This window comes from Papilio xuthus, unplaced genomic scaffold (genome assembly GCF_000836235.2).
Source record: "Papilio xuthus unplaced genomic scaffold, Pxut_1.1 DF829567.1, whole genome shotgun sequence".
Classification (NCBI taxonomy): domain Eukaryota; kingdom Metazoa; phylum Arthropoda; class Insecta; order Lepidoptera; family Papilionidae; genus Papilio; species Papilio xuthus.
Genome location: NW_013529082.1, coordinates 49,095 through 67,580, shown reverse-complemented (window position 1 = coordinate 67,580; position 18,486 = coordinate 49,095). Strand labels below are relative to the sequence as shown.

The 18,486-nt window shown below is 41.1% G+C and overlaps 4 protein-coding genes across 5 annotated transcripts in view; 2 read left to right on the top strand and 2 right to left on the bottom strand.

Annotated features, from left to right (window-relative positions):
- Mekk1 (mitogen-activated protein kinase kinase kinase 4) overlaps window positions 1-1,335 on the bottom strand; it is a 12,567-nt gene extending 11,232 nt beyond the window's left edge. Inside the window, exon 1 of the mRNA XM_013311035.1 lies at window positions 1,330-1,335. Coding sequence (XP_013166489.1) covers window positions 1,330-1,335 — 6 coding nt within the window. The remainder of the gene's footprint in view (window positions 1-1,329) is intronic.
- A 1,708-nt stretch (window positions 1,336-3,043) lies between these two features.
- Window positions 3,044-4,918, bottom strand: ND-MLRQ (NADH dehydrogenase (ubiquinone) MLRQ subunit). The gene is made up of 3 exons (XM_013311255.1): window positions 4,769-4,918; window positions 3,326-3,472; window positions 3,044-3,182 (listed from the first exon to the last, which is right to left on the bottom strand). Exons 1-3 carry the CDS (start codon window positions 4,808-4,810, stop codon window positions 3,126-3,128), a joined length of 246 nt encoding a protein of 81 aa, XP_013166709.1. The 5' UTR covers window positions 4,811-4,918; the 3' UTR covers window positions 3,044-3,125.
- A 244-nt stretch (window positions 4,919-5,162) lies between these two features.
- On the top strand, window positions 5,163-7,824 carry mats (MOB kinase activator-like 1). 2 transcript variants are annotated; one of them, XM_013312433.1, is made up of 5 exons: window positions 5,163-5,292; window positions 5,634-5,800; window positions 6,983-7,210; window positions 7,338-7,501; window positions 7,711-7,824. In XM_013312433.1, the coding sequence occupies exons 1-5, from the start codon at window positions 5,279-5,281 to the stop codon at window positions 7,789-7,791; spliced, it is 654 nt and encodes a 217-aa protein (XP_013167887.1). In that variant the 5' UTR covers window positions 5,163-5,278; the 3' UTR covers window positions 7,792-7,824. The 2 variants fall into 2 exon arrangements, with proteins under 2 accessions (XP_013167887.1, XP_013167895.1); XM_013312441.1 differs by lacking the exon at window positions 5,163-5,292 and adding an exon at window positions 5,395-5,500.
- Window positions 7,825-10,543: 2,719 nt separating this feature from the next.
- On the top strand, window positions 10,544-12,047 carry LOC106117309 (uncharacterized). The gene has a single exon (XM_013311556.1). It carries the CDS (start codon window positions 10,723-10,725, stop codon window positions 11,701-11,703), a length of 981 nt encoding a protein of 326 aa, XP_013167010.1. The 5' UTR covers window positions 10,544-10,722; the 3' UTR covers window positions 11,704-12,047.
- Window positions 12,048-18,486: the final 6,439 nt, after the last annotated feature.

Here is an 18,486-nt window from a genome sequence, read left to right as displayed (position 1 = left end):
AATCTCTAAGTGGTGTTTTATAGCCATGTAATGAGATAGATTAGCTGAAGAGCCGATAGCAGAGATTAACCGCTATCAATCGCAGCCGCGCGCACCCCACCCCACCCTACCCCGCGCCGCGCCGCGCCGCGCCACTCAAACATTCGTTACCATTCATCTAGCATTAGACACTACTAGGTAATGTGATGGCAACACCACAATATTAGATTCAGATTTAAATTTATTATGAGTTATTCAATTTTTGAAAGGTTTACCTACATTGTTTATATTTTTCATACATTGTGGGAATTAGCAAGATTTGTAACTAAATTCCCATTGTCCATTTTCATCACATACATATACATATACTATATTACACATTTACAAATATTATGAATGGGAAAGTTTAGATGGATGGATAGACAGATACAAGTTTGTTAGAAGATATGTATAGAACCACTGAATGGATCTCACTGAAATTTGGCATAGATATAAAACATAGTGTGGATTAATGTATGGGCTATTAAGTTTTTTTTATTATAATAGCTAATCTATATATATAAAAGAAAGTTGTGTTAGTTACAATATTTATAACTCAAGAACGGCTTTGCCGATATGCCTGAAAATTGCTGAGGAGGTAGCTTAGAGCCAGGAGACAGACATAGGATACTATTTGTTCATTTTTTTCGAATTTATGCCTTGAAGAGCTGATTTTTATTTAACTTACTAATATTATAAATGCAAATGTTTAGATTGATGGATGGGTGTTTGAAGACATCTCTAGAACGGCTGAACAGATCTTGATTAAATTTGTATATGTAGAATATATATAGAACATAGTCTGAAAGAACACATAGGCTACATTAATTCAAGCGTCAATAGCGCATGGTTAAGGATACGGATTTTCGATCACGAGGTCGGGGGTTCGAATCCCGCCATTCGACTATTGTTGTAAACCATATCCTAGCACAAGCATAGAGCTTAATTACAGCAAAAAATCTGCTAATATTTTATAAAAAAAAAAAATTACTTTTTATATATGCACATGGACGGAGTCGCAGGCGACAAGACTTATACAGTGAATATCCAGCAAGCGTTGTTTAAGCTTTGATTGTTTTATGATAAAACTTATACAAGAGTTTAAATGCATTGAAGGCAGATACAAGACTGTAGTTGGATCAATCATGATGTACGGCACTGAGACTTGGACAGTAACTGTTAAAGAGGAGAAATTGCTTCTAGTGTCACAAAGAATATCATGAGTAATATCTTGGGCCCCATGCAGAGAAAAGACACTAGCCAAAGAGCCCGGTAAAACAAAGAATTTGAGAAATTGGTGTGCGAACTGACGACCATCATGGGTGAAGCAGTGATAGAGGAAGGTCTAAATATTGAAGCAGCATATCTTAGAATCCTGGCTGCCTCAACTTCAAATTTCTGCATTGAATTCTAAAGCTAAGCCTCATGAAAAATGAAAAAAAAATTACTATAGTTAGTTAAATTTCTATTAACATAATCATTTATATCATACAACAACCACATGTTACGTTACTTTATCGCCAGTAGGCGTCGAAAAATGTAACCTTAGCTTTTATACATAATACGGACATTTTAAGTAAACAGGTATCGTAATTAAAACTTACAAATCATCGTCAGAGCTTTGATCCGAATCGTAGTTTATTGGAAATCCGATTTTTTTCTTCCAATCTTTTTCTGTTGCAGATTCCATTTTAAAAATGATAAAACAAATAAATGTACTTCTCAGAACACTCACATGATTAACACATTCGTCACTTTAGACACTGTTTAACATACAGTTGTTATGCCCAGAATCATACTGTTAAGAAAAATCCTCATAATATTCTTATTTTATTGTTGAAAACAGCGGCCGGTAATTAAAACAATTTAAATTCTATTGACGACGACATGTAATAGGTCATGAACACAACCGTGAAACATGACAATATTGTAGGATTTTAGTCCGACAAAGCATAGATATTTTGTGGTAGTTTTGGTAGTTTTTTGACATTGACAAATTTTTAGGGTTACCAATTACAAAAAAAATTCTAAATTTTGTTAAATTCTTCAACGTTGAAGAAAAAAAACAACTTTAGTTTACCAACTAATCCAAGTTCTCGAAGTAAATCCTTACTGACATTATAAATGCGACTGCAAAAACTACAGAACCGATTCAAATGAGATTTGGTACACAGATAGTCTAGAGCCTGAGGAAGGAGATAGGCTAAAAAAATTTACAGCCACAAAATAAGTTTCAAGCTTCTATCTGTTAAAATGGCGATACTTCCAAAATTTTCAACCCCTTTTTCGCGATAAAAAAAAATAGCCTATGTCCTTCCCCAGGCCCTAGACTATCTGTGTAACAAATTTCATTTAAATCGATTCAGTAGTTTTTGCGTAAAAGATGGAAAGGCAGATAGTTACTTTCGCATTTATAATAATAGTAAGGAAATAAGGACTAGCGATTTAAAAATCAATAAAGAAAGTATTCCTTATTGTCAGTGGTAGAATTACAAATTAGTTGCAAAGCGTAGCCAGCTGGGAAAATAACTTTTTTTCAATCTTTCGATGAAATTTGACGTTAGTACAGTCAGCGTCATTAATACCGTAACAGACAAGATATGCAAATATAGAGGTACACCAAAAGTAATCAATTATATCAGTACAACAAAAGTCCTCAAATTAATAGATACATTCACCCTGCTCAAATACATCGGTACATACACAGCGTCAAATATATGAGTACATTCAAGGTGCCCATAAATATCGTAGCAGCCACAGCGTCATAAGTAACTAAGCAGTCAAGGTGTGCAAAAATATCGCTGACTGTACAGTCAACAGTATCCTGCATAGTTTTTCTGTGGTCTATTTAGTCATGTTGTGACTCTTGATCATGCTGACATCCAGTGACCAAAAGGTAATTTTTCCCCCATCCTCCCAAAATACTAAATAAGATAAGACATCAGATTTATAAATCTTTATTATTCTACTTGTAGCTAATTTCAATATGACTGATGGAAAGAGGGTTTAAATAAAAGTCACGACATTGGATATCACATTATAACTATAAATTAAATAAAACCATCTAATGTTTTACAGCACTTTTCATTAGTAACAAACAATGTAACTTAAAATTTAGGAGCCGGAGACTCTTCCTTGGAGTAGTCAATGTTTGGAGAGTAGAACTGTCAACAAAAATAAAGTATGAATTATATAAAGTCAACAATTTAGAATATGACTAGATAGAAATTTTGAATTTGTGTTATAGTGCCAATGAAGGCTTTATGATTATTAATTATTCAAAATTTATTTAAATTATTGCTGATACCTTATACTGCTTATTTCTATACTCTTGCCAGGGCTCAGGATTGGTCTTGCGGTTCCAGGTAACATCGGGGGAGCGCGTGGCTAAACGTAACAGGTAGAACACAGCCCCCATGGCGCCAACACCCGTGCACACATAAAGCGGGATCAACTATAAATTATTCAATATTTTATTGCCTTCCTAATGACTGTTATTTTTTATATTTTCCTGCCATTACAATGTTGATTTATTTGACTGTCTATGAAAGAGTATTAAATAGGCCTTACTTATTCTTTTACATGTCATCTATTTTCCATAAAAGTCCTGACCTGTTTATATAATTTATAATTTCAATTACACAGTATTATGCCATATATGTAAATATGCCTCCCTATTTTTCCAATTTTAACATTTCTAAAGTTTACAAATACTCAAATAAGTTGGAGAAACACTTATTTATAAACTTGTCAATTAAAATGTACAACAAATTGATTGATTTTATTTTCCATTCATAAAGTGGTTTAAAGGTATAATGTAGTTATATAATATGTCTCTTTGGAACTACAATAAACTGATAAAGCACTAGAATAGAAGGCAAAGACATTCACAACACCTATTGGATGAAAGGTATTAGAATATCTAAGTATCAGGAATTCTTGACAAAGCTGGTGCACCACAAGCAAAACATTGCCACATGGTGCATTAAGGTACAACTATTAGTTTTTATGCACTAGAATAATAATTTAAAAACAAGAGCTATGTACTTTGACATCACACGAGAAAGTAATTGTTTATACCTCTGTGTTTATCTTGTATTCATCATGGATGTTGGTGTGTAATTAGACAAATATATAGAAACCGATTTAAATAGCTTCAAGTTCAAGTTTTTATCTTAAAAAAAATCTGTAGGATCCCTATAAATTATCAAGATTAGAAATTATCAAATAATTTAATCTTAAAAATCTTTTTTTTCATTTCAAGTTTGAAATTATACTAATATTTGTAGAAATCTTGAGTTTTGTGTTTTTCTATTATCAATACATTATTATTGTTTCCATGGAAAAAGGATTAATCACTAATTCACCATTGGATCATGACCATAAAACAATTGTAAAAGTAAAAAAAAAATCAGCAGCCAATTGTTTAATATTTACTAGTTTGGCAATCATTTGTAAAACAAATATTGATTTGTACCCCACCCCGTGTTTGCCTGCAGTGCGTCCTTTGTCATCAACACTTAGGAACTGTGATATCATGAATAATAAATACAAAAACCTTACAAACTAGCAATGTTATAATCAAAAATCTCAAACCAAACTGTTTAGCAATATTAAGTTAGGTACTGTAAATTATTTTCCTTCAATAAGGACAGATAATGAGTTTGCAAAGAAAATGTTGCAGGTTAGTTATGTAAGAAGTATTTTGAAAATAACAAAAATGACGATGAAAAATATGAAGTATACTAACCGCTTTATGCTTCTTCAAGCTCTGGAAACTCAAGCCTTGCATTTTAATTCCTTGTGGCTTATACAAAAATACCACACTCAATCGAATATACGCAACGCAATCTGAAATGAATGATCCTGTGGTGAATTCTGGTCTGTTTCGACTTGACTGATCTGAAGCAGTGTTGCCAATGACAATTTTTACCCGGCCGTGGTGGTCGTGCACACTAAAAATTCGTGTTTGCATTATACGGAAGATCAATGGTAGCCCATAGCACTACTTAAAATTTTTAGAATCATTAAAAATAAAATGTTTACAATTTGCTCATCATTTTTATTTTATAAAAATCTTAACTTTTTGAGACATCTTATGACGTTGACGTCATGAAGCACAATATCTTTTGACAATTGACGTTTGTCAATTGAATCGTATTGAATATTTTATTGTTTTAGGCTAACCTATTTTAATGATTTGGTGCTATAGTAGAAGACGATAATTTAGTTTATTCGGATAAATTAATTTAAGAACAAAATGAGCTTTCTATTGTAAGTTAAAAACTAGATCTTAGAGTCGTATCAATATCTATTTTTAACAGGTTTTCTTCCGCTAAACTTGGATCGTTGTTTATGTTTGCTTCGATCGAACAGTGATCATATGGTGGTGATGCATCTTAACGCTTAGTGTCCTAAATCTTAATTACTATTTATTAAAACAATTTATCTATTTTGAAAGATAATAGCTTGTATTAAAAAGGTTTGCAGAGATTTCAAGCATATATTGATTTTAATGTATTGATTCATTTAGAACCATACCAATAGGCAATATGTTTATTCAGCCTTATATGATATAAAAAAATTGTATGGACCTATAATGTTTGCGCTTACAGTGGGAGTCGATCTAATAAAACTTTTAAGCCAAAAAAGAATATCCCTGAGGGAACACATCAATATGACCTGATGCGACACGCGGCCGCCACGCTGGGCTCAGGCAACCTGCGGCTTGCCGTCATGCTGCCAGAGGGAGAGGACCTCAATGAGTGGGTGGCAGTCAACAGTAAGATCTGTTTTATTGGAAACCATATTCTCTTTGTAGATTTTGTCAGTACAAATTCTAATATATCCTTCCTTTTGGAGAAGTCATAGAGTCAAATGTAAAATGTCTAATCAACAAAAAATGAAGTATACTAAAGGATACTTTGCATAAGTATGTATAAATAGTTTCATAATTTGGGGAGGAAGCTAACTCTGATGTTGATGTACTGTCTGTCAACTCATACTTCTACCTAGGATGATACCATACCATGTTTTCAATTAACAAAGATTTATTTGTTCATTTAAGTATATTATATATATATATATATATATATATACATAAAACAAACTTGTGTTAGTTACACTATTTATAACTCAAGAACGGCTTTACCAATATGACTAAAAATTGGTGAGGTACCTTAGAGCCAGGAGACGGATATAGGATACTATTTATTCATTTTTTTTTAAAATTTATGCCTTGAAGAGCTGCTTTTCATTTAACTTACTAATATTATAAATGTGAATGTTTGGATGGATGTGATGCTTTTTATATATCTATGCGGATGGAGTCACGGGCAACAGCTAGTAGTTGAATATATAATATTCTTATAACATTTTGCATACAATTAATTACCTTGCCTAAAGGGACTCCTTTTAATAACATATTTTAGTGAATTATTTGTTTTTTTTTTTAAATATTTTATTCATAAAAAAACTTCTTAAAAGTGAATTAATAACAATATTATGGAGGAAATGTAATACAGTTGACCTTGTATGGGAAGTGAAACATATTTGAGGATATAAAATACTTTATATTGTGTTTGTTCAACAACATGTGTTATGAATACAGGACACAATGACAAGTTACCTCATCACATCTATCCATCATCTCTGTACATGTAAACAACATCTTTTTGCATTTTGTAACTTTGCCATAGCTATATAAAAGCAAATTTATTGTCTATCTGTCTGACTCACTCTTTGTTGTCACGATGATTCTATAGATAGACAATTCTCATCATATGTGATATTTGAAAAGTTTCAATTTTCTCATTAAAATGTCTACCTAACAATCTATTCAAATAATCAAAATGAATATTTGTGTTTGTGGCGTAAGCACTTGTGAATGAGTTGTGTTTATTTATTGTTGGTAGGTAGGTATTGTCAGGACAAGAGTTGTGTCAGACATGTGGATGTGTTGCAGCGGTGGACTTCTTCAACCAGATCAACATGCTGTACGGCACAATCACCGAGTTCTGCACGGAGGAGTCCTGCGCGGTGATGTCAGCAGGGCCCAAGTACGAGTACCACTGGGCCGACGGGCACACAGTCAAGAAGCCTATCAAGTGCTCCGCGCCTAAGTATATAGACTACCTCATGACCTGGGCCCAGGACCAGCTTGACGACGAAACTCTCTTCCCCTCAAAAATAGGTAAGCTGTCAACTCTACTCGCTGTCTTCACATATTCTTCGAGGGTCCTTCACCTGGGTCACTTACCCTGGCACATTATTGATATGAATTCTGATGTGAGAACACACGGTGGATGTTCTGGTTGCAGGCGTGCCCTTCCCTAAGAACTTCCTGTCGATGGCGAAGACAATCCTGAAGCGACTGTTCCGCGTCTACGCCCACATCTACCACCAGCACTTCCCCGAGGTGGTGCAGCTCGGCGAGGAGGCGCACCTTAACACCTCCTTCAAGCATTTCATCTTCTTTGTGCAGGTGACACCCCGACGCACCCTCCACACGCCCTCCAAACGCCACCAACACCCTCAGACCCTCCGCACCATTCACATTTCGCACACGGACAAAAAGCTCAGTTTCAAAGAATTTTTATAGAAGTAGATTACGGGTCATTCTAATGAAGATATCTTTCGGCATAAACAGTACATCTTTAGACTAGGGGTGACGTTATTTTGTCCTGTTGGCAGGAATTCAACCTAATAGAGAGAAGAGAGCTGGCACCGCTGCAGGAACTCATCGAAAAACTGACGGCTAAGGAGGCGCGATGAGCACCGCCCCCGACCCCGCCCCNNNCCGCCCCGACCGGATACGCCCCCGGCCCCGCCCCTCCCGGGCACGCTCCCTCTACTGGTCACAAAATTCTTTTTGTAATAATGATGCACACGATAGATTTATGAAATACATGTGTTTTTGATGAAAACGATTGAATGACGTCATAAATTGTATTATCTCTACTCATGTACATTTTAAATTGTGGAAAAATATAATCGTATTATATATGTATAATACAATAGAAAGTATTTCTTCATTGTTTATTAAATATTATTTGATTAGAACAAATAATAACATTTTGTTGGACCACTTAAAACCGTCAGCTGAACTTTGAACACGATCTTATTATTTCGCTATCTCGCTATCATTGTAATGCACGTGTCGGATGCACTTTATGTATCTGACAAACGAAAAGAACACTCGATCGCAACGTTACTTACAAAATACAAAAATACTTTTCCCCTAACTAATACAAGTCTACTTAGTTTAGGAGATTGTTGTATTGTGTCGAGGTTCGCCTTGCGACATACATTTATATTATACTAGTTGTCGCCCGCGACTCTATACGCGCCAAATAAAATTATTAGCCTATATGTTCTTCCAGACCATTTTCTACTTTTGTGCCGAAATTCACCAAGATCCGTTAACCCGTTCTGGAGATACCTTGTAACAAACATCCATCCATCCAAACATTCGCATTTATAATATTAGTAAGTTATACACAAATATTATTCGTATATTTGACTTTAAATAGTTCAGTGACGTCACAAGAGAGGCGACCCCCCCCCCCTCTCCCGCATCATTTACTTATTTATTACTTGCAACGCGCATTTGTACTTTTAAAATTGTTAAATCCTGTTTGTTCTATGTATGACTGACATTAATGTTTTATTTAATTTAGATTTTAAGAAATAATAAATATCGATCTGCAACTGCCTTTTTATTTTTGTGCCTCATGCCACGCCACGGCTTTCCGTTTGCCTCATTCAAATCTTACAACGTAACAAAAACTTGTTAATTTGTGGAAGGAGATCTCACGCCACGACGCAGCGAAGAAAAGAACATAACTAGGTAATATTCTACTTATATTGACACATCAAATAGGTATATGTAAGTTAATATAGAAGTGCACCGTCGATGACCCAATTACCCGTTGAAGTACAGCGGCCAAATGTGCCAGTCGTCCAAGTAGTACCCCGGCTCCCTGGGCCACAAGCGCGGGGGTGGGGTGCCGCGCCCGCCCACACCCCCGCCCACGTCCTCGCGCCACGCCCCTCCCGCGTACCACGCCGCCGCCGACACTATAACCAGCTGCCACCGCCAGCGCCATCGCCCCCGCCACTGCCGCCTGCCCGCCATCTGTAACATGAGAACCGCTAGACTGTGAATGTCTCAACTTACATCCTATTGCATGAACCGTGTCTTTGTTTTATATAAAATATAAATAGAAAACACATACGGACTGTCTTCAGCTCTTAACACGGCCAATGTGTGAGATTGGCATTTCCACTTAAATATTGTACGCTTTGTCACGAGACTTCGGTAGTTTATTGACTGGTGCATATACGATTTATTGCATCGACGATGGAATCAACGTGTCGACAGGGGATGGGGGGGTGGGGGTTCATGCAAGCCGAACATTTAAAAATCGAAAACTATTTAAATTCATTTTAATCTTACTTAATAAAAAATAATATTCAAGTATAAATTTAATGGAAGTCGTTGTCTAAGTGTACAAAATGGTGAAGCTAATGCCTGTGCTTATGTTTGTTCAGTTTGTATGTCCTCCTCAAATCGCGAACCGTGAGCTCGTCCCGCGGCGATGCGCGCGCGACGCCCTCGCCCTCGCCCTCGCCACCTGCTCCCCCCGCTCCCGCAGCGCCCACCTCCAGCCAATCGGCCGGGTTCTCCTTCTTGACTTTCTTCTGGTACACGACGCGGCCGCTCCTGGTCACGTACGAGATGACGGGGGTCAGCACTTCGCGCTTCTTCTTGTGTCTCTGTCGCCGCCCTCGCGCTCGTCTAAACTCGAACTCAGCGCTGGAGGAGGAGTCTTCATAGCTCGCACTTTCCGAACTGGACTCCTCGCTCGAGTAGTGCGGTCTGCGCCGCTTTTTTTTCTTAAATGCACGATCGCTAGCTTTCGAGCGGTAGGGCATCACGACGACGGGCATCTGGGGCTGGCGAATCGGCATGTGCATGGGCACGGGCATGGGCATGGGCAGGTGTGCGGCGTGCGGGGCCAGCGGCAGTCCGCCAGGAGCCGCCGGCCCGCCGCCCGCCGGCCCGAGCGCCGCCATCGGGAAGGGATACTGTGCCCTCGCCCACGACGACAGCGCGCCCACCACCAGCTGACAGACTAGCACCGCTCTGACCATCTCCCTGCCCTACGCCGCTGTGAAGAAATATCAAATTATCTAAAACAGGTCAATTTTGAAACTTAACCTTTAGCTAAAGTGGTGAGAAGCGCGCGATGTACGGTCGAGTCGATCGGCCACGGTCGGATGCTTGCTGCGCGCGCGCCGCCCACCTTATGTACCGCCCTCGACGCTCTTTGTCATAAAACTCCGTTACGTCATCTCAAGTCCAATGAATTTTACCACCAACATATGTGAAGTTTACGTGCACCGATTCCAAAATGTGATGCAAGCGAGCACGTGGCCGCGCGACAATGCAGCCGCGGCCGGGCATTGTGCTAGGCCGTGGGCGTTGCGTCACGCATTGTGCGCGTGCACCTGTCGCCGCGTCCTTCATAAAGCGTGCCCGGGGACGCTCGCTCGCACTCTGCCTGTGGACCATATTCGAGCAGTTGTTGCCATTAGCTAAGTAATCGCTCGCTGCTTCCGGCGCCGGCGCTTCACGGTCGATTACGTATCGTAATAACTACGCCGGCGTTACGTTTATTGCGAATCTCGGGAGAATCGGTCATGCGGTGGCGTATCTCTTTTATTTATATGATTGCTGTGAAAATAATTACTAGCATGGCAAAGGAGGAAGAGTTGCCTTTATGTCCGACCGAAGTTAACTATTTGCCGCAAAGTTTGCCGATGCACTGCCGCATGCCGCGTCATGCCGACTATCCAGTGTACCCGGGAGCGCTACCTAACCTTACGTTCCCTCCTCTGCCGCCGGGCTTCCAGGGTCTCGTGCCTGACAAGCTTCCGCAGCCAGCTCCTGGCACCGCGCCCGGTGCGCCGCCGCGAGGTGCCCCGATGCCCATGCCCATGCCCATGCATGTGCCCATGATGCCCATGCCAATGCCGGCGCCGGCGGCAGCCCACAAGTTGCCCGTCATTGTTATGCCCTTCTACTCCCCGGACGGCGCGAGCAAACGAGATCTCGACGACACAGGACGACATACACAAAGAAAAAAGAAAAAACGCATACACAGGAAGAGAAAGCCCCGACGCCATTCTCACACCGAATCGGGGACAGACACCAGTGATGACGAGGACTGGAGCGCCGACACCCACGAGTCCTCCAGCGCCGAATCCGACGCCGGCTGGTGGGCGGGCCGGCGCAGCGGAGGCAGAGCGCGCGGCCGGGCGCAAAGCGGGGCCGGAGGTCACAGGGTGCATAGGAACAAAAAGGCGTTACTACATCCTATCCTCCAGTATGTCACCGAGGACGGATATGTCATATACGAAAAAAAGATCAGCAAAAACCAAGCTAACGATTGGTTACAAAATAAGAAAGAAGAAAACCTAAGAGGCTACAATGAAGCCCCTAAAGAGGAGGACAGGGATAAGGAGGAAGAGAACGAGGTGGTGCGCGGGGTGCAGGCGGGGGAGGAGACGCACACCGCGATACTCGGAGGTGAAAACAAAACTAAAATTAAATCATATAAAAACCCTCATCGACGAAAATCAAAGAAAGCTTCAAAGTCAAAGGACAATGATGACGGATAAGTTTTTAAGAGTAGTTCTGTTGATGTTATAAAGTTGAGTGTTGCCATGTTTTGTACGTTTTGAAACAAACATGCTGTGAAAACTTATAAAGTCGTAATATTAGTTTATCTAGCATCAAAAATTAACGTTCGATATTTCGATGAGGACTTGGACGCCGTCTCGGGCTGAAGTAGGTGCACCAGCACTGTTGTGTCATGTTCTCCTTAGAAATTTTTAAAATATATGCTGAATTCAAAACTTATCGGAAAGGCTGCATCCAAAATTCCACGAAATAACTTTACTGTAACATTTTTTTTACAAATTAAACAAGAGAGCGAGTAAAAAGCATTTTTATCTGTAACTCACAATTGCGTTGTATATCGTGTGTGTACATACAGCGAAGACGCTAGTGTACAAACATAATATTCGCATCCCATTCCTCTTATTATTACAATATAATGTTTTGATACCAGAGTTTCTTCAGTGGACTTTCTGGTTGAATGTCACCGTTGAATATCCACAGTTTCACACAATATCCCTTACTACTAAAGATTTATAGTATCAAACAAATAACACGTAAATTGTTTGCCTGTTATATGAATGTCAGCGCTGATTTCGGACGCTACTAGGCGAGTACTTTACTTACATAATGTAAACCGGGCATTAATACACATCATTATCGCTGACTTTTTAAAGCATTTCTTGTAACTTACACGTAAATAAAAAAGTTAAGAAACACTGGTAATTGTAAAGTCATATTATTTTTATCCTTCATTTAGTTGCTATTCTTATTATTCAAAAATAAACCAAACATATCGGTTAATAGAATTTCTCCCTTCTATTACAATTGTTTTATTTTGCCGAACATTGGTTAAGTATATAATTAACTACGAACTTGAGTTACACGTCCACAGTAATGTTGAACTGACTCCAAACTTTGATGCAGTATCAACCAACTTCATTATTATATATTTATTCAACTACACCAAGATATTGCGGCACCAAGAGATAGTTGTTTTTTTTTTTTTTATAAGAGAAGGGGGCAAACGAGCGGCGGGAACACCAAGGTGATCATCGACACCCATGGACATCTGCAACACCAGAGGAACTGTAGATGCGTTGCCGGCCTTTAAGGAAATGGTATGCTCGCTTCTTGAAGTTGTTGCCAGAATGTTGCCAGATATGATATTAATTTTAATTTTAACAGAAGTAAAACCTCTTACAAGGATCATTTATTTATTAATAATAATAACGTATACATTACAACTCCTCTTTTGTCCGGCGCGGCATTCACTTACAATCATAATTTACAAATATTATAGTTATGTCAGTACGAAGTAATACGGACTCGGAATGCAGTCAATGTTCGGATAAATGTTTAAAAGCTTTTAAGTTTGTCTTCGTGAACCTCTTCTTTTGCTTCTCTAGGAGCAAAGTTCCTAAAACACATAGAAATATACAAAATATCATCATGTCATCCTCGCTTCTCACCTCATGGCCCACAGCAGTTGCCAGCCGCGAGGACAACACAATAACATATTGGATATTTTAAAAACTTAAGGATGTACGTGGTATCCGTTGATTATGTGAGTGCGACGACTGTCCTCGCCTGTCTGCCGATCTTATCGGAGGATACGTTAGATATGCTGCTATACCAAATGGTGGTGACAGCGACGACAACGACCTGCTTCAACGCTCTGTGTGGCTATTGTCAATTTTGTATGGGAATTGGAAACTGCAGATCGAGCCTTATATCGACTGGATGTAGTGTGGCCAAATATTTATCTTAACAACGCAACATAATGCAAGCGTGCGCAGCTATCGCTTTGTGCTCGTCTGTATGAATGTCATCGAAGTCATTCTTAAATGTAACCTTAGTTTAATTTAAAAATCTTTGTTTCTTTCATGATTTAATCATTGTTTGCGTTACGTGACTGTACAGGCGTCGCTCGGCTGGTGTCGCGCAGCTGCGCCCGGTCGATATCGCCGCAGCGCCCTGTATAACAATGGAGGTCGCACAACGTTTTTGACGCCCGCTACTCTATCCGATTTAATCGAAACTTAGATTTCCTCGCAGATGGAATATCGGGTACTTCAGATATTAGTGGTTATATCAACTCTTTCTCGGAGTTACGTTTTATGCTATGATAAATATTGGAACGACTCGTTAACAAATACTTCTACGAGAAGTCTGGCCGCAACGGCGGAATTGCGGAGTCATGTCGCCAGTGAGCAAAACGCCCCCCTACCGCCGCCGCTGCTGCACATTGGAGAGGTACCGCCGCTGATGCTGGGACAGGCGCCACCGGCAGTGCTGTGGCACGTGCCGCCCGTGGTGTACTCGCGGGCGGTGTACGAGCCCGTGGCTCATGACCATCCGTCGCTGGCTTCCATCCGCGCATTCGTCGCCGCCAACCGCAGGCGCCGGCGCAGGGGCCACGCCAGGGACTCCGAATACTTCAGCTCTGCTGACGACTCGGAATCCTCCTCGGACTACGACTAATGATGTGCACTACTTATATTACATTACATGAAGCGAAGGATTACATGAAGCGAGCATTCACCTTCCACCAGGTCGTCGCGTCGCTCCCTCGAACACTTGATACTATTTCTTTTTGGCTAAACAAATAAATATTTCCAAGAACATTGTCTTTTTGTTTAATGGTCTACGCAAATTGGCAGCGTCCGAGTTCAATTCCGGCTATTTGGTTTACGATTCATAGATAGAAATAATTCAAATGTTTTGTGAAGTCAATCCTCCCCACCCCAGTCAACGCTAAATTAGGGTAGGCCCCGAGCCCCTTAATAGGGGCGTATAGTGAGCTGATGATGAACCAACCCGCCTGAGCCAGCGTGGTGGACTAAAGCCTACTAAAGGGCACAAATCTCTAAAATGACTCTACCAATTTGGGTTGAGTTTTAATTTATTTATTTATTGTACTAGCCTCATTTCACATTAAGTGTCCTTATCTCAATGTAAAAATAAAAATATATAAGTATTTATTGAAATCTACAGTTGCGGAGATTTTGATCACTTAAACTTTTATTTAATATATATAAATATTAAGATATGGGTAACTGATAAAGGAACGTCGGTGGCTCAGTGGGCAAGCACTTGACTTGCAATCTGCAGGTCCTGGGTTCGAATCCCGCCATGTACCAATGTGTTTTTGAACTGATAAATGTCGCTGCGTCAAAAAAGCGCGATCAAAACTTATTACATATTAACTGTACACATTTGCTGCGATATCTTGAAATTTTCTTGCGACGATTTTTTGTGAGCGACTGGTTATAGCGATTAAAGAACAAAATATCGGCGATGCGCTCTGCATACAAACCTCTATGACATTGTACTCGTATTGCGCTTAAGCGACGAGAGACTTAAGTGATCACAATCGCCGGGTTACAAAGTTTTACGTTGCCTTGTGTAGGAAGAATCCTAGAGTCACTTAACACGTACATAGAGTACAGTCTTCTTATCCCTCATCAACGGTTTCAAAATTCGCGGATAAAAATGGGACCAATTCCCGTATTGGCATAACATAAAAAATATATATTTGCTTTCCTTCTAACAACCAACCAATGTCTAAAATATTTGTCTATCTCTCAGAAATCCGCGCTTGTCCTGGGTAATCTCCAAAACACCTGAACTCATTTTGACGGGATTTTTACTAGAAGATAGCTCATAAATAGTGATTTTTTTAAAGCTTGCTTTAAGGTCAGCAAGCTTAAAAAAGCGACTAGGTGTCGCGAGCAATAGCTAGTATGAAAGTTTGGTTATTATAATAACAATTTTTTAATGTTGTTTAATTTTAATTTTTACATTTTTTGTTTTTTAATTTTTTGTTGTTGTTTTTTGTTTTATAGTGGGTATAAGTTAGAGTCGCGTGGCGATAGATGATCACCCACGTCGACCACCCCATCCACCTTTGTATATGTATATCTAGGCCAGAAGTCCACTGCGTATTAAGTCATACGTTACATCCTTTTTGGCAAAACATTCATTTGCACTCATTATGTTATAAAATAATCATAATTACTTTTGTCTTTATCCTTATTTGAGCAAAAATATTTTTGGCTTTATTTCAAGTTTATGTAAGAGGTAAGAAATGTATTGTAAACCTAATAATATGAGCGCAATAATGGCCGCAATTAATATTTTCAACGAGGCGCGCAATAATCACACATCTCATTCAGTATTCACATGTGCAATAAGTTATAAAACGTAAACCTTATCAGCACGAAGCGTTCTGTTACGCAAGCCAACACATAAAAACTTGTAGCGCGCGCCGGCGCACCTGTGCCCGCCATTGTGCGGCGATGGCGAGCGAGATCGCGCGCCCGCAGCGCCCCTTGCGCCCACCCGCAGCCGCGCCCCCGCCACCCCCGGCGCCGTGACATTACGCCCCGGCAGCGCGCCGCGATGGCATGTACCACGGTGAACCATTGGACCCGTCTGCTAATTCTATTGAGTCTGACTCGCATTGCCACGGTACAGTACGCTGTGCCGGTGTTTGCAGCACCGCCCGTGGTGCCGGTGATGCTGCCCGCGCTAGCTCTGGGCCCGCCGCAGCCGCGCTCCCCACCCACTACTACAACCACCACCACTACCACCACGGCGCGCAGCGTTGCCGTAGCCGTGCCTGTGGGCGTGCCGTTGCCTGTGCCCTTCCCGCTGCCCGTGTATGCGCAGCCCGACTTCTGCCGCGCCGAGCCCCGTCCCGCTGCCTGCCCTGCGTGCCCGCCCTGCCACTGTACGCCCTCCTGCACGCCCGCTTTCTTCTCGTTCTGCTCCCCTTGTCACCAGCGGTGCAGATGTCGCAACCCGCACGAAGCGCCGGTCCCCATGCCGGCGAGCCAGCCCGTCGCCCTGGCCATGCACTCGTACCCCATGCCGATGCCGGCACCGGCGCCGCTTGTCGTGGTGCCTCTGCCTCCTTTGCGGGTTGTCAAACCGAAAAGTAAGCGCAAGCCGCGACGGTACTCGTCGTCAGACACCTCGCGCACTTCCGATGAAGACTGGAGCGAGTTCAGTTCGGACGACGGCCTCTCGTCTTCCGACTCCGACTATTTCTATAAGAAAATAAGGAGGAAAAAGAAATCTCACAAAAAACGCAGGCGCTACCCGAGCAGGAGAACCATCGGGCGAGCCGACGACGGCGAGGTCGTGAAGCCGGTCCTAACGTACGTCTCGCAAAACGGAAACATCAAGTTTAAAACGAAAATCAGTAATGCGCAGGCGGCGCAGCTGCTCGGCGCGCGGCGAGCTCCCGCTCCCAGCGAGCGCCCTCCGGCAGTCGAGACCGTGCAGGTAGTTGCCCACGAGGACTCCGAGCGCCGGCCCCGAGTGGTGGTGGTGTCCAATGTGCAGCGCGAGCAACGGCGCGGCACCCACGCTGGTGCGGGCCCGCGGCGTATCGAGCTGCGCGAGGGTGCTCGCCCCCCACACGATCTGCGACCTGGCAAGAAGGAAATTGTATTCCGACCCCCATACAACAAAAAGATCAGTAATTTGTCGGTATCGTTCCAGGTAAGCGAGTGAGCGCGCGCGCCCTCATCGCCGATCGTCTTGCACCCTCTCTGTACCCGTATGGCAACTCGGACGCTCGTTTTGTTATGGTGTTTTTAATTTATTATTTTTATATATGTTAAATAAAATTACCCAAATAGTAAAAAACGTGTTTGCTTTATTAACTGACACATTGATGTTCGCCTCGAGCCATGGCTGATCTCTATAGCTCACTATCTAGATATATCATTTAATCAAAACAATGCATGATCCGACAAATTAAACATTGAAGCTATAATAATTTACATAGACCTGAAAATTGGTAACAATGTTTGGAACACCATTTTATGTGAACCATAAAAGGTTACCGTCGATCCCGCATTCGGAAAAAATATATACTCAAGGTTTTCAAAGTACCAGCAATAAGTTTATCATCGACGTTTTTCGTCGACATGGTAATTTCATACAGTACAGTAAGTATTCTCTAGCAAGTTTAACTATAAATAACCTAAGAATGCGTATTAGATTATAAAATTACCTAAACTGTACTTACTTTTTTTATACTGACTCATTGTATCCGAGACATTGCGGTTTAAACAGTTGAAGTTAGTTCGCTTGATTACCATATGCACCATACCATAGCACGGAGCCGGAAAGTAGGCGGGAAAACAAGAGTGCTGGTACCATGGACGGGACATTGGAAATATAACTTTAATAGTGGTAGAGCGCACAATAACATTTGGTGCACGGATTGGCCGGCTTACATTAATATCCTTTTTCTGTGTTATTGCGGTTGTCTATGAACAACTACGAATTCAAGTAGCCGTTTGCTCTCATTTAATATAAAAAATAGGTGATTATTGATTCGTTCATGGACCACGATATGATTTTGGTACTCTCCTTTTCGAGAATGAATAGCTTATTCTCTCGTTTCCTACTGACTCGATGTCAGTGTACAATAAAAGCTGTTGTCTCGCAGTTTGTTCCCGTGTGTAGGAGGTGGAGTTGGAGGCGGAGGGAGAGGAGGGAGAGGAGGGAGGGGGGCGCAGGCGCCAAATAAAATGAACACTCCATACAAAACATATTTATTTATAATATTTTTTATTTACTTGCGGTGGCCACCCTGTCTGGTGGCGCGTCTCTCTCCATTACTTATAGCTTTATTATTTAGGTATTATAAAATGCATTAATTCTGTGGAGCCGCCGCAGTAAGTGGCGCCTTTTTTATAACATATTTTATAATTCTATGATATTTCTTTTTTCGAGCAAAGCTTTGAGCTCGACAATGTCGCCCC

What these genes read in the sequence shown, in the direction of transcription:
- ND-MLRQ (XM_013311255.1), bottom strand. Translation starts at nt 4,810, where the DNA reads ATGCAAGGCTTGAGTTTCCAGAGCTTGAAGAAGCATAAAGCG. An exon ending in GCTTGAAGAAGCATAAAGCG is followed by an intron (nt 3,473 to 4,768) that starts GTTAGTATACTT and finishes AATAATTTATAG; the next exon opens with TTGATCCCGCTTTATGTGTG. An exon ending in ATAGAAATAAGCAGTATAAG is followed by an intron (nt 3,183 to 3,325) that starts GTATCAGCAATA and finishes TTTTGTTGACAG; the next exon opens with TTCTACTCTCCAAACATTGA.
- mats (XM_013312433.1), top strand. An exon ending in TGAGTGGGTGGCAGTCAACA is followed by an intron (nt 5,801 to 6,982) that starts GTAAGATCTGTT and finishes GATGTGTTGCAG; the next exon opens with CGGTGGACTTCTTCAACCAG. An exon ending in ATTTCATCTTCTTTGTGCAG is followed by an intron (nt 7,502 to 7,710) that starts GTGACACCCCGA and finishes TCCTGTTGGCAG; the next exon opens with GAATTCAACCTAATAGAGAG.
- LOC106117309 (XM_013311556.1), top strand. Translation starts at nt 10,723, where the DNA reads ATGCGGTGGCGTATCTCTTTTATTTATATGATTGCTGTGAAAATAATT.